Genomic DNA, 13,044 nt, shown 5'->3' with positions numbered 1-13,044 from the left:
CCTCTTTTAACTTGTCTTAAAGCAAGACAACGCTTAACATGAAATTTAAGACACTTTACCACCTTTATAAACCCTGGCCAACGATTTTAACTGTATTAAGCCCCAAAATAGTGGCATATCCCTTTAATTGCTTATGATAGGACTGTTGAGAATATGACGTGAAGAGAGTGGGAGAGAGAGATGGGTCAGGGCTGGCAAAGGACCCGGGCCAGACTCAAACCCCGGTTGCCATGGGCATTCAAGCCCATATGTGAGGGGCTAAAAGTATTTTTGGTACAAGATTTCCTACTCCTGAGAAGTATTCTGTATAAATTCTGTATAAATATTCTGTATAAAAATATATAATTTCAGTATAAATATTTGGTGTATATCTATACATTTTATCCTTGCATACAGACACACCCAAATCTGAAATCTGGCTCAGAACTTGAACTCTTGTAGCATTCCTTGGATCGTATGGAATACAAAAATCTCAAAAGCACTTCACAGAATTACAATGAAATATCTTAGAACTCTTTTATTTAAATCATATCGCTTGGTCATATTACATATTGTATTGAAATAAAAGCTAAATCAAATCCCTCAACCTTGTTCGTGCTTCCCCGCTTCACAGATATTTCAGTAGAAAACAAGACCGAGAAGAGCTGAACGGTAAAGCACAGAGAAAAAAAAAATACATAAAACAATACGTACAGTACATACAATACATACATAAAATCAGCTCTTTCCCTCAATGTCAAGACATTCAGCTTTCTCAATAGTAGGCATGGCGGTGTAAAATAGACTGTGGTGCCTGTTCTGCTAGAGGAAGCCCGCCCTCTGGTGGACAAAGATAAGAAATGCAGAGAGCTATAATACCTCTCATACAATACATTGCCCGAAATCAACTCCATACGCCAGACATAGTCATCCCAGTTTTGATACAGTATAGTACAGTTCAAGTCGCTGTACAGGTTCTTTATACCCAGTGTTTCCCTATCCCACCCCCTCCTGGCCACCCAGAGTACTACATGTTTTCTGTCTTTCTCCCCCCTCCTACCGCCTGATTGGTTGAAAACCCTTCAGATGCCTCCGAGTCATTAAAAACAATGTGATGAGGTCAGAGCCGAGGCTGCCACACAGAGACAGAGGCTGGAGGACTAAAGCACGGAGTCCTCTGGTTCTTGCAGAGCGAGAAGGGGGCCAACCGGGAAACACTGCTCTATACAATCTATGATAACAAGAAGACCCATAGAAATGGCTCAGACGCCCCTCCTCCACCACCTTGTGTCAGATGGGGGGAGGAGGTGTGTAATATGTTATAGACATGGAGATAGTGGATGGGGATGGATGCATACGTGAGCTTACAGACACACATCACATATGCACCAGCAATGCAGAGACAGTGGAATAGCTGAAGGTGCTGCGTGTAGGGTGTGTGTGTGTGTGTGTGTGTGTGTGTGTGTGTGTGTGTGTGTGTGTGTGTGTGTGTGTGTGTGTGTCCTTAAGAGTAGTCGGATGGGCAGTGAGTCTTTGCAAATGCTCAGTGTGACCACTGGGTGCAATTCTAGGATACTGAGGAAATGAGTGTATTTGAAAAAGGAAGGGAGAAAGAAAGGAAGGGAGGGAGGAAGAGGAGGGAGGGAAGGGAGGGGGGTGAGGAGGGGACAGAGGTACATGGAGGGGACAGGTTTATTGTCCAATAAGCTTCTTGACAAAGGAATCCAACTGGTCTTCGTCTTTGATCCCCACAAACTGGTCGGTGACATCACCACCCCTCATGGCGATCACCGTGGGAACCGCAGAAACCTGGAAGCAGCAGAATTCCACATCAGACCACCATGACAACACCACACACAATACTGTGGCTTTTAAAATGAAAGTGTCAGCATTTATAGTATGTTGGTGAATACTTGATACCAATCATTTGAAATATTCTTATTGGCCTTTGCATTTCACATTTGCATGTACAGATTCAACATGAGACCACCATGAGAACACGCGATGCCGTGAGACCACAATGACCATAAAGAAAAGAAAGAAAGCCCATTGGGAAATTCCAACTCCCATTGTCATTGTGACACAGCACTCCACAGCACACAAGTGAACACTGCACACAACGAAATTGCATTTATGCCTCACCCGTGCAAGGGGGCAGCCCTCAGTGGCGCCCCATGGGGAGCAGTGCAGTGGGACGGTACCATGCTCAGGGTACCTCAGTCATGGAGGAGGATGGGGGAGAGCACTGGTTGATTACTCTCCCCACCAACCTGGCGGGTCGGGAGTCGAACCGGCAACCTCTGGGATGCAAGTCTGACGCCCTAACCGCTCACCCATGACTGCCCATGTGACCATGTGCATTACAGAGGACTTCATGACAAAACAAACAGCATTTAACATTTTAGGATTTTTTCCCCCCCTTGCACTTCCCTTCTCATGAATATTTAACACCAACCATTTCAAATATTCTTATTGGCCTCCTGATTTTACTTTGGGCGTCCATCCTCCTCCAGGTTCATATGAGACCAACTTTTTATCTGATCAGAGACATACAGTGCAGTGTGTATGTTTCCCCCCCCCTATTGACTCTCCCCCCTGATTGGCTTTTTTCCACATTTGGCACCCATGTAGGTTTTATGGCATTATTCTCTTAACAAATGAAATAATCACTAAAAAACTGTGTTTTATATTTACATAGGTCATCCTTGTTAAATGTGTACATTTGTTTGGTGATCTGAAAATGTTAAGCGAGCAAAAAAGTAAAAAAATATCAGTAGGGGGGCAAAAACATACGCACAGCATTGTATATGGTTTTGAATTGTTGTTTATTGCTCCCTATAACAACAAATCACGGTCTCATATTGTCAATTCCCAGCCTTGATGAGTTTGAAGAAAAGAATGGAAAACTCACTTAGGGACCTTGAAAAGGATCCCCAGTGGCTGGTAAAACAAGTTGGCAGTATAGCTTCGACCTTGGTGTCAGCTACAAAATATATGGTTTTAAACACGTCACATGTTTTTGAGTTTGTGAAAGGTTTACAAAATACTTCCACCCATAAACTGCCAATGTTGTATAAAAAAAAAACACACGACACCACTTGCATGAAGTCAAGGCCCCATCAAAGTGAAGTCGGCAAGCTTTTACTGTCCATCATTAACAACCATATAGTGTTACTTTTTTATCCATGCATTGACAATGTAAATGCAATTGCACCTTACAAGCACTGCAAGTGGAGACTCTTTCTAAACATTTCAATTTGAACAGAGCAATCCGGTTACATTGTTAAGCTATTAACAATGATGCCCCAATACCAATGTCAGTCCCACTTTACATTCAGAACAAGAACAACCAAAGTGAACTGACAGCCGAGTTCACTAAATAAACTTTGCTATGAATTTGTTTATTCGCACAATATGATAGACATGCTTGATTTAGCATAGAACAGAGCTGCTCTGGCTTGTCAAACTGGGACATCCGAAGAAATTATAGAGTTGAGGTCCGTGGAAGTAGAAGACGTACAATCAGAGCTGCAGTGTGCAGACTTCTCCTCTCTCTATGGTCAGATACGTCTTTGTCCTGCACCTGGCCTCGCCGAGGTGGGATGTGCATACTTTTTACTCTTCTGAATACACTGGAGGAAATCAGCATTCAAATTGGCTTTAGCAGAACCGCGACATCATAGCTCATCACTCTCCAGTTTGCTTCACCCTTGACGACCCAGGAAACGAATCAGGAGAGAGACGGGTAGGGGTCGGCAAAGGACCGACCCGGGCCGGGAACCGAACCCAGGTCAGCCGCATGGCAGGCGAGTGCCCTACTGCTTGGCCATGGCAGAGCCAACGACTTAGTGATGATTGAGTGAATGATTTAGTTGCCCAATTTGCCAACCCCTCCATTGAGAAATAATGACTTCCATGGCTCTGGTCATTTTGTTCATTTTTAGTCTGCTCATAAGTAATAAGGCCAACATTCTGGTCTTACTATCCATAGATCCCTTTAGAAAAGAGAAAATGTAATACTACTTACCCCATACTCAATGGCAAGGTCAGTGTGTTCATCTATGTCAACTTTGGCCATGGTTACGCGTCCCTTATGTTTGGCAATGGCTTTTTCTAGCCTTGGCCCGAGGATTTTACAAGGTCCACACCAACTGCAAGAGAGTAAAAAAAGCGTCTCGTTAGGTAATCATGAAATATATCCAATATCAACCATGCCAGAGACAGGAGGGAGAAAAACCACTGAGCTTAATATGCCCAGTGTTTAAAAAGAGAACATTGATAACATCTGGTGCGAAAACAGATCATCACCAAAGGCTATATTGAGGCAAAAAAAGTTACAAACAACCAAAACTGACACTTAAGCTCGCTTTAGATTACTAGTTTTTTTACATTCTTATTTAATTAATAGAAAATAGCAGGTGGTCGTGTACCTCTATTTAAAAAGTCATTTTTAGACAGCTCACAACTCGCAAAATGAATGGTTTAAAAAAATGAAGGTTCCCATTTTAAACATTGTAAACAAAGGCTGTATGGAAACTGGACAGACTTTTTGATTTCCTGTAGGCAAGTGATAGCAACAAAACATAGAGAAAGTAGTCATTAACAGCAATATGTAACAGTTTAATAGGCTTTAATAGTTTACAACACTTTTCACAGACAAGACAGTCACAAGTGCTTTACAATTTAGGTTAGGCAACTAAATAAACTAAAACTGTACTCACTAAAAATGTTGTTGATCAGTGAGTTTACGTGCTTAAATTCTGAAAATATAATCAAGTCAAGTCAGCTTTCTTGTCAGTTCCTTCATATGCGCAAGTCATACAAGGAAATTGAAATTGTGTTTTTCTCTATCCCATGTAAAGACAGACATACACAGGACTAACGGTAGCCTCTTACTACAGATGGGCCCATCGACAGGCTTATTCACGCTTTGCTGAAAACACTCAACTACATCATAACAACATTGCTAGCCTATGACTATGCAGCGTCATAAGTAACTGATTAAGACTTGGTCATTATATTGCCATTTTAGTGACAATAAGCTTATAGCAGAGGCTCTGCGCTAAGGGGTTAACAAAACAGACATTAAAGTAAAAGACAGGACCAATAACAGGATTAGTAGTACAGAAGTAATAAGTAACAATAAGGTAATGAAGTAATAAATAGCTATTTCACTTCAAGGTAACTGTAGTGCACACTGTTTTGAGCCTTGTTAATTTAGAAAAAATGATAATTATTTGGTTTTGGCTGTTGCTCAAACAGTAAATGCACCCTACAGTTATGACGAGGACCCGGGGTTCGAATCTGACGAATCCCAGGTCACCCTCCCCATCTCTCTCTTACTCCTCTAACCATTTCTTGCCCTCTCTTTACTGTCAAAGAAACACCTAATGGTAAAGCACCCCCAAATATATAAATCAATGCCATTTCACACTTCCATAGCGGTTAGCCTCAAACATACTTGGATATACATAGAACACTTCATTTGCGCTCAAGTTTCCCAGCAGCGTGTTGGCCCACCATTTATTCATATGTAAATAAACACGCTAGGCTGTACCAGCAATGCAAACACTAGCTCCACAACAATGCTATGGGCTAAATGGAGCATGTGGCTTGTCCTCGTGCTACCTGAAGCATAACCACATACAGTATACAACACAAGCTCCTCATGTGCTCTGGCCAACTGGTGTACGGTGACAAATGTTTCCCACATGCTGCCTACACAACTCCACAGGACACATGTGCAGTGTCCACAGTGGATACAGACTATGACTTTGAGGACAGATGATAATTAATATGCAGATGAAGACAGATCTTATTTAATTAGTGTTGATATGCCACATGACCGACGCTGACCCAGTTTAAATTTGGTCACAACTTTCACACTTCACTCAGCTGTCTGCACTTCAGTGAAATGTATAGCATAATCTTGCGAAAGTGATGAGATCTACTCACACACAATACTCTCTAAAACAGTGTTTCTCAAAAGGTTTTCTGGCCAAAGTGGGCCATTGCCCGCTATAAAAATACAAGGAGTCCTCCCGCATGTGAGGTTACCAAGGTTATGTTTGTGCACCAAGTGGTACTGTTACAGACCATTGATAAGGAGAAGACTTTTTATAAGGAGTTCATTCCGGAATCAATATGACGGAAGGTTCTAAGCTGCATATCTACAGTAATCGCTGGCATGCCCCTTAGAAGTGGGAGGGCAGAATGAAAAACATATTAGGTGACTGGACTTGATCCACTTTGTTGCCTTTGGTGACATGTAGTACGATATATCTTATCATATTGAAAACTTTTGGCGCCGGATCACTGCCAACCTTGTAAATGGCATGAAGAGCATGTACCCTCACAAGTACCACCACACCCTGATGAAGGTCGTAGAGCCGATATACATTGGTGATTTTGATGCATTTGCCCACATTACGTTGTGTGTGTTTTTTGTTTTTTGTTTTTTTACTTCTTCAATCAACTGTATTGCCTGGACCAAGGGTCTTTTTCCTTCAGTCTTTTTTGAACATTGCACTCTCCAAGAGCACCAGTTGATTTTGAGGTATACTAGTAGCGCTCTACCTTCTCTTCTAAGGATATAAAACTAGATTAAAAACACACTGCACATTTCTTAGGGAACATGAACAAATTGTGTTACCAAACAACTTGCCAGAGCACATGGGAACACACGAAGGGAAGGAACAGTGCTTAAAACTTGTCTTACTTATAACTGGCTCAGAATCCAGCAGGTAGAGACCAACCATTTCTGCTATTCTACCATGCACGACACAGTATAGGGGAGCGGTGTTGTGAATGCAGTTGGCTGCTAAGGGTTTTGCTGCAGCCTTTTGGCCTTGAAAGTCTATTGTGTAGCCAACTGCAAATCACTGTAATTGCATTAGAGAGTTGGCATAAACATGGTGGAGCAACTCAGCTGAGCGTGGAAGGCTAAAAACTCCTCTCTCCTGACACTATAGTAAAACAATCGCAAGTGTTTACTCGACCACAATTGCACGGTGTCATTTGTATATTTTCTTATGCAACAATTCTAGTTTGCACGCACAGGTATACTACCATAATAAATGGATCAACTTTCACATTTTATTTTTGCCATTACTTACATTGTGTGCATTGTTCTTATTGTCTTATTTTGATTGTTTACATTATTTACATTATGTTAGTAGCACAGAAGGGTGTATTTATTTCTTGTAGGGCTCCCTTGGTGTATTTAGTGCCAGAATGAACTTTGGGGAAAAGAACAGTACTCAACTGGGCATGGAAGTCTATGACCACGGGCAGCTCGCTATTGATGACCCTTTCGGTGAAATCCTCCTGATCCTGGACATTGAAGGAGACCTCGCGGCGGGAGGTGACGGGCAGGGCCCGTGGCAGCGAACGTCTGGATGACAAAAGGGGATGCGTGCGTGCCGAGGCGCACACTGAAGTTGAGTAGAGGGCTGTGGTTGATGGGGCACGGGGGCAGCGCACGACATCCCTCACAGACACGGTCCAAACCCTCCGGACGAGCAGCCTGTGAGCCATCTACAGCGAAGCACAATTAAGTCGCAGGAACAATAAGTCATGTTATATAAGGTGACCATACATTCAGTCCGGGACATTCCCCGGTCATTTCCTCGGAAACCCTACTTTGCTACTAAACACAATCTCGCTATATTTGTATAGTGACAATAAAAGTCTACTCTCTACTCTACTCTCTACCCCGGGCAATCCCACTTCCATGCCAATGGCATTATAAGATTTTTTATTTTATTTTTTTAAACTTGGACTAAGTGCCGTTTATTTTATTTAAAAGGCATTCATCAGGACATAAAATTGGGAACACCTGGCTTTATGTCACACTATGTTTGTCTTGTCTACATAGGACTGTCGATAAATTACAAGTGCAAAACGTTATAAATTAGAAACTACAATGTAGAAGCAGATAGAATGTAGACTGCCATTCAAGGGCCTCACCATCTGGTCGACATGATATTGGGGGGGCAACAAATAGCCCAAAAAACTTTTGCTAAACAGTATGGCGAAATGGTCCCAGAAAACACAGAATGATGCGTTATAGATTAAATATAAATCTCGGAATATTTTTTAAATATCCGACAGCGTTGGTGTTTTAGCGTAGGAGGTCAAAAACTGGAATGAATGCCCCCCTGAGAATCGCTTATTTACAAAACCAAACCTGCCAAGCTAGCTAATTATCTAAAGATAACCAAACTGACTGCTAGGAAAAACCAGCTAGAAAAGAATAAGATTATCTGACGACAGTGAGGGTAATGGTCTGATTTCCCAGCCCATATCAACAAACAGCAGGAGGACAAACACCCCTTAAAAAGGTTTCACACACAGCTACAACTAGTTCTAGACACATCAGTGCTCCAAGTTGTTTTGCAATCGCAACGCGTACGCTAGCCAACTGCCTTCTCCTCGTATAACCTCCGTATGACTTTGTCAGTTTTCCACGTTCTGTACATTTGTGGGGCATTGTGGTCACTGTGATATCACACCGAAAGACAGCCGTATTGTACATGAATCGCGTGGTGTGGGAAAGAAACGTATTTATCATTTCATAAAGATAAAAACACATTCTTACCGTGTTGTGCACTCTCCTGGAGACGTAGGTTGGCCGCCCGGACCAAAGAGGTTGAGGTACTTACTACTTCCGCTCTCAGGAGCAAAGAATTTTTGAGTATTCTCTGCACTTGGCTGAGTAGCGCCAACCTGTGTTCAAATTTATTTTGACATGTCTTATGGCATAAGTGCAGCACCGCATCTTCCATTCGGAGGATTCTTGAATTTTACTGCATGGAGGAAGAGCGCATGAATTCGAGTTTCTCCATTATTTGTCCAAAAAAAAGACAGTAACTGTAGTACGCCCCCGACTTCACTGGCAATAATCCTCTTAGATATCTAAAGAGACGGGAAAGGATGCTTTCATCATTTAAAGGGCAAAAGAAGCTCGCCGCCTTTCATGTGGGCAACGGCTCAGATGGATGAAAGGCAGGACCGTGAGGGGGAAGCCTAACCTGACAGGTTTGTGTGGGGACAGGCTGTCAAACAAAGACATGCTATCCTGTCTACCTCTTCATCGGACTTCGGAACGACAAGCCACACTTGTGAGTAAGGTGGAACGCTATTGTTTTTTTCTGTCAAAGATAGGGTGGGATGATGACTGTTTTTTTTAATGTTTAGGCGACTTTAGGGCTCGCGCGCTTACTGCATGATTATCTGACTGTCGAGTCATGGAATGTCAAAACGAGAATGTCTCTACAGAAGCATCAGGGTAGTCTATTTAGTAGGCTACATTGTAGCAGTTTATTTATATAGACTTCTTTTGATTTCTGTGAGTTATGTAATTTGTTTATCTTGACGTCCCTTTGTTAGGTTATTGCGAGTTTTTACAGCTGTAGGTTAGCCTATATCTGTCCACTTCAGTTGTCTGTTTATCTGAACTGAACGATGTTGATAAGGGCATTTGGCCTACAGATTTTGTTTTGCAATATAGACGTTGATATGGTACAATTATATGTTCTCGAATAGCTGTTGTTATTGTTATCTTTATCTGTGGCATAGCCTAGTTCAACCAACATATCCGTCAAATTATTAATTATTAATTAATAACAATAATTAATCATTACTTTTATTATTGTGTGTGTGTGTGTGTGTGTGTGTGTGTGTGTGTGTGTGTGTGTGTGTGTGTGTGTGTGTGTGTGTGTGTGTGTTTTCTCACAGATAAATATACTCTCTATATAAAAACATATCCTGGCAGCTGGAGGCTATTCCCTGAGTGAGGTGTCCTCCTTCCTCCTGTCTGATGATTGACAGCAGCAGCAGCAGCGGCAGCAGCATGATGGGGCAGCCTTCACCTCCTGCCTGGCCCTCTGACTCCCAGGGCAGCTGTGCCGGCTGTGGCTGTGGCAGTGGACAGCTTAGTGGGGAGGGCGTGGCTGTGCACGGTGCTCACTTTGGCCAGACCTGTTGCTGTAGTGGTGGCGTTGGTGGCGGTACCCCTGGCAGTGGCCTGCGCCCTGCACCCCTGTTCCGTGCCCTGGGCTTGGGGGGCGCCTCGTCTGCCAACTTGCCCCCCCACAGACGCCTGCGTGCCCTCTTGCAGCGCTCGCACACTGTGGTGCCCGACGCCAGCCTGGAACTCTCGCTGCCTGCTGGGGAGTGGAGTAGTAGTAAGTTTGGCCATCCAGAGTCTGTTAGCGATGTGTCCTCCAACAAACCCCCCCTGAGGAGACCCCTCTTCAGGGCCTGCAGCCACCCCGAGGTGCTTGGGAGTCGTGGTGAAGAAGGCATGGCCGCGGTGGCGAGCAGTGCCACTTGCCACTGGTCAAAAAAAGACAGCAGCTCACGGTCGTCAGCTCGGGTGCCACCTGCACGCTCGCTCTCGCTCTCGGGCATCAAGATGGAGGTCAGCGTTCCTCCCCAGGTCGGTGTAGGTGGAGGAGGGGGCGCCCATCGCCCCCCTGTGAGACCTCCTCCTGGCTGGGCGAAGACGTGGAAGAGCAGCAGCACTGTGTTCCCCGAGGAGGGCGGACGGGAGCACGGCGGCTGGAGGAGGAGCGTCTTGCAAGAGCATCAGCGAGAGGTGGAGAAGAGCCTGACCAGGAGGAAGGGGAGGCGCAGCAGGATAAGGAGTCAGGGTGACCAGCCCAGCACCAAGAGCGGGGCCAGGGCAGCAAACGAGGAGCGCCAGCAGGAGGCAGGCCTGTGTCACTGGCTGCAGAGCCTGGGGATCGGTGGGGGCAGAGGCGGTGAGGCCGGAGGGAGACGTGATCCAGTGGCCACCAGGGGGACACAGTATGGGGTTGGTGGCGGGGGCCGTCGTAGAGGCGAGCTGGTGAGGTCCAACAGTGAAGGGCAGTCGGCGGTGGTACCAGGGCCACAGAGTTGGGGTGGGGGCCTGGGCGTGGGCGTGGGCGGGGTGACAGACGGTGACGCGCAGTCGCACCAGAGGCGGGACCGCCGGCCTCACTTCCTGCCCCCCATCCCCCAGCGCAGCCCCTCCTCCTCCTCCACCTCCACGCTGCTCGACGTGCCCCTGCTGCTGCCCGACAACTCGCCCCCACCCTCCCGCAGCGCCTCGCCCCACTACCCCCTGTGCCCCCTTCTAGTGCCACCACCCCCACCATCACCCCTTCCACCCCTTCCACCCCACCTCTTGCCCCCCATGAAAGAGGAGAGGCCCACGCTCAACACTCTTGACTTAAGTCCATGAAGCATCAGTTGTATTCCCTTCTTATGAACATGATATATACATATATATATACAGTATATGTAATTATATGTAAATGGGATGACTGCACCGCGGTGGCACTGGTGGTGATTGTGAAGCGGTGTGTTTGAAAAGGCAGCAAGTGCCCTTGCGGCGGATGGAAACTCTCAGACACAGCCTGCACCACACAGGACTGGCCAGCAGAGGGCAGAGTGATGTGAAGTGCACAGAGGAGAGCTGCAGCCAGTTAAAACAGAGGTACGCTCTGTGCCCCGTGTGTGTGTGTCTGTGTGTGTATGTTTGTTGTGCGTGACAGAGGGTGGGAGTGTGTGTGTGTGTGTGTGTATGTGTGTGTGTGTGTGTGTGTGTGTGTGTGTGTGTGTGTGTGTGTAAGGGAAGGCATGACAGACTATGTAGGTGTATGTTTACTTTTGCCTGTGAAATTGGGCAAAAGGTGCATATGGATGAAAAAGAGAGAGAGGATGTATGTAAGAGAGGGCAGGGACGGGGCAGGGGCGAGGGAGAGCGTATGTGTGTGAACGTAGGGGAGAATATGTTGTTGATATATGTTAAGTGTGCTGTACATGTCTAATGTTTATGTCTAGGTGTGCATCATATGATAGCTCATGGTCATGAATACATGAATGCTAAAAGCGGTGAAAGTGTGTCTGTGTGTCTGAGCTGTGAGCATATGCTCATAACTGTGTGAAAGTGCATCAGGTAGGTGTTGCTTGTTTGTGTGTAGTGTACTGTGCGCGTGCGTGTCTGTACACAATGTTTATGCGAACTGCTGTGTGCATACGTATAGCCTATGCTGTGTATGCGCAATGTGCTTTTGTGTATGTACTGTAGGCCTGTGTGCATGTGTGTGTTGTTGTGTATGTGTGTGTTTGCGAGGGAGAGCGAAATAAGGAGAGAGAGAGAGCGAGAGAGAGAGAGAGAGAGAGAGAGAGAGAGAGAGAGAGAGAGAGAGAGAGAGAGGGGGATATGTGTCAGCTAGAAGAACACACACCTCTCAGTTCAGTGCTCCCCCCTTTGCTGCCCGTGTATGTGTTTGCCCTTGCCAGCCCCCCCACACCCCACCCTCCACCCTCCGCCCCTCCATGTTTGTGAGAGGGAGTCTCTTTTTTTTCCGTCCGCATCTCCCTCCTCCTCCTGCCATGCTGCCCCTCCCTCCACCAAACAAACATTGCACCGGAAATTGCAGGGATTTCTGGGATGTCTGTGGGGTCCCGGCGGGCAGAGGGGGGCTCTGGAGGGAACAAGAGCTGCTTTAGTGTCACACCTGGGCCTTGAGGGGCAGGGGCTGGGGCAGGCTGGGTGGAGGTAGGTGTGTGTGTGTGTGTGTGTGTGTGTGTGTGTGTGCGTGTGTGTGTGTGTGTGTGTGTGTGTGTGTGTGTGTGTGTGTGTGTGTGTGTGTGTGTGTGTGTGTGTGTGTGTGTGTGTGTGTGTGTGCGCACCCGCGCTCCGTGGTGTATGCATGTTTGTGAGTGAGTGTGTGTGTTTATGCATGCATGCGTGTGTGTGTGTGTGTGTGTGTGTGTGTGTGTGTGTGTGTGTGTGTGTGTGTGTGTGTGTGTGTGTGTGTGCATGTGTGTGTGTGTGCGTGCGTGAGTGAGTGCATGAGTGTGTGTGTGCTCCATGGTGTATGGAGGTGCTATGGGCCGATAGGCTGGTGCAGAGGGTGGGAACTGAACTGTGGACTCTGGAGTCTGCAGCAAAGTAAAGTAGGCCGTAACGGCGGCCCAGGGGAGGGGAGGAGGGGGAGGAGAGGAGGAGGAGAGGAGAGGAGAGGAGGAGAAGGGTGGAGAGGAGAGGAGAGGAGAGGAGAGGAGGGG

General features: G+C 46.1%; 1 protein-coding gene across 1 annotated transcript; it reads right to left on the bottom strand.

Annotated features, from left to right (window-relative positions):
• Positions 1–502: 502 nt before the first annotated feature.
• txn2 (thioredoxin 2) lies at positions 503–8,689 on the bottom strand. The gene is made up of 4 exons (XM_063192393.1): positions 8,579–8,689; positions 7,244–7,515; positions 4,007–4,130; positions 503–1,788 (listed from the first exon to the last, which is right to left on the bottom strand). The coding sequence occupies exons 2-4, from the start codon at positions 7,513–7,515 to the stop codon at positions 1,672–1,674; spliced, it is 513 nt and encodes a 170-aa protein (XP_063048463.1). The 5' UTR covers positions 8,579–8,689; the 3' UTR covers positions 503–1,671.
• Positions 8,690–13,044: the final 4,355 nt, after the last annotated feature.

The sequence above is a fragment of the Engraulis encrasicolus genome, chromosome 2, assembly GCF_034702125.1.
Source record: "Engraulis encrasicolus isolate BLACKSEA-1 chromosome 2, IST_EnEncr_1.0, whole genome shotgun sequence".
Classification (NCBI taxonomy): Eukaryota; Metazoa; Chordata; class Actinopteri; order Clupeiformes; family Engraulidae; genus Engraulis; species Engraulis encrasicolus.
Note: the sequence above shows the minus strand (reverse complement) of the source record. Positions and strands in the feature narration are given on the sequence as shown.

Excerpts from the sequence above, each read along its gene's own strand:
- txn2 (XM_063192393.1), bottom strand. The coding sequence starts at position 7,515 with ATGGCTCACAGGCTGCTCGTCCGGAGGGTTTGGACCGTGTCTGTGAGG. Across the intron at positions 4,131-7,243 it reads GTCATAGACTTCCATGCCCA|TTGGTGTGGACCTTGTAAAA; the intron begins GTTGAGTACTGT and ends ACTCTCTTGCAG. Across the intron at positions 1,789-4,006 it reads ACCTTGCCATTGAGTATGGG|GTTTCTGCGGTTCCCACGGT; the intron begins GTAAGTAGTATT and ends TGCTGCTTCCAG.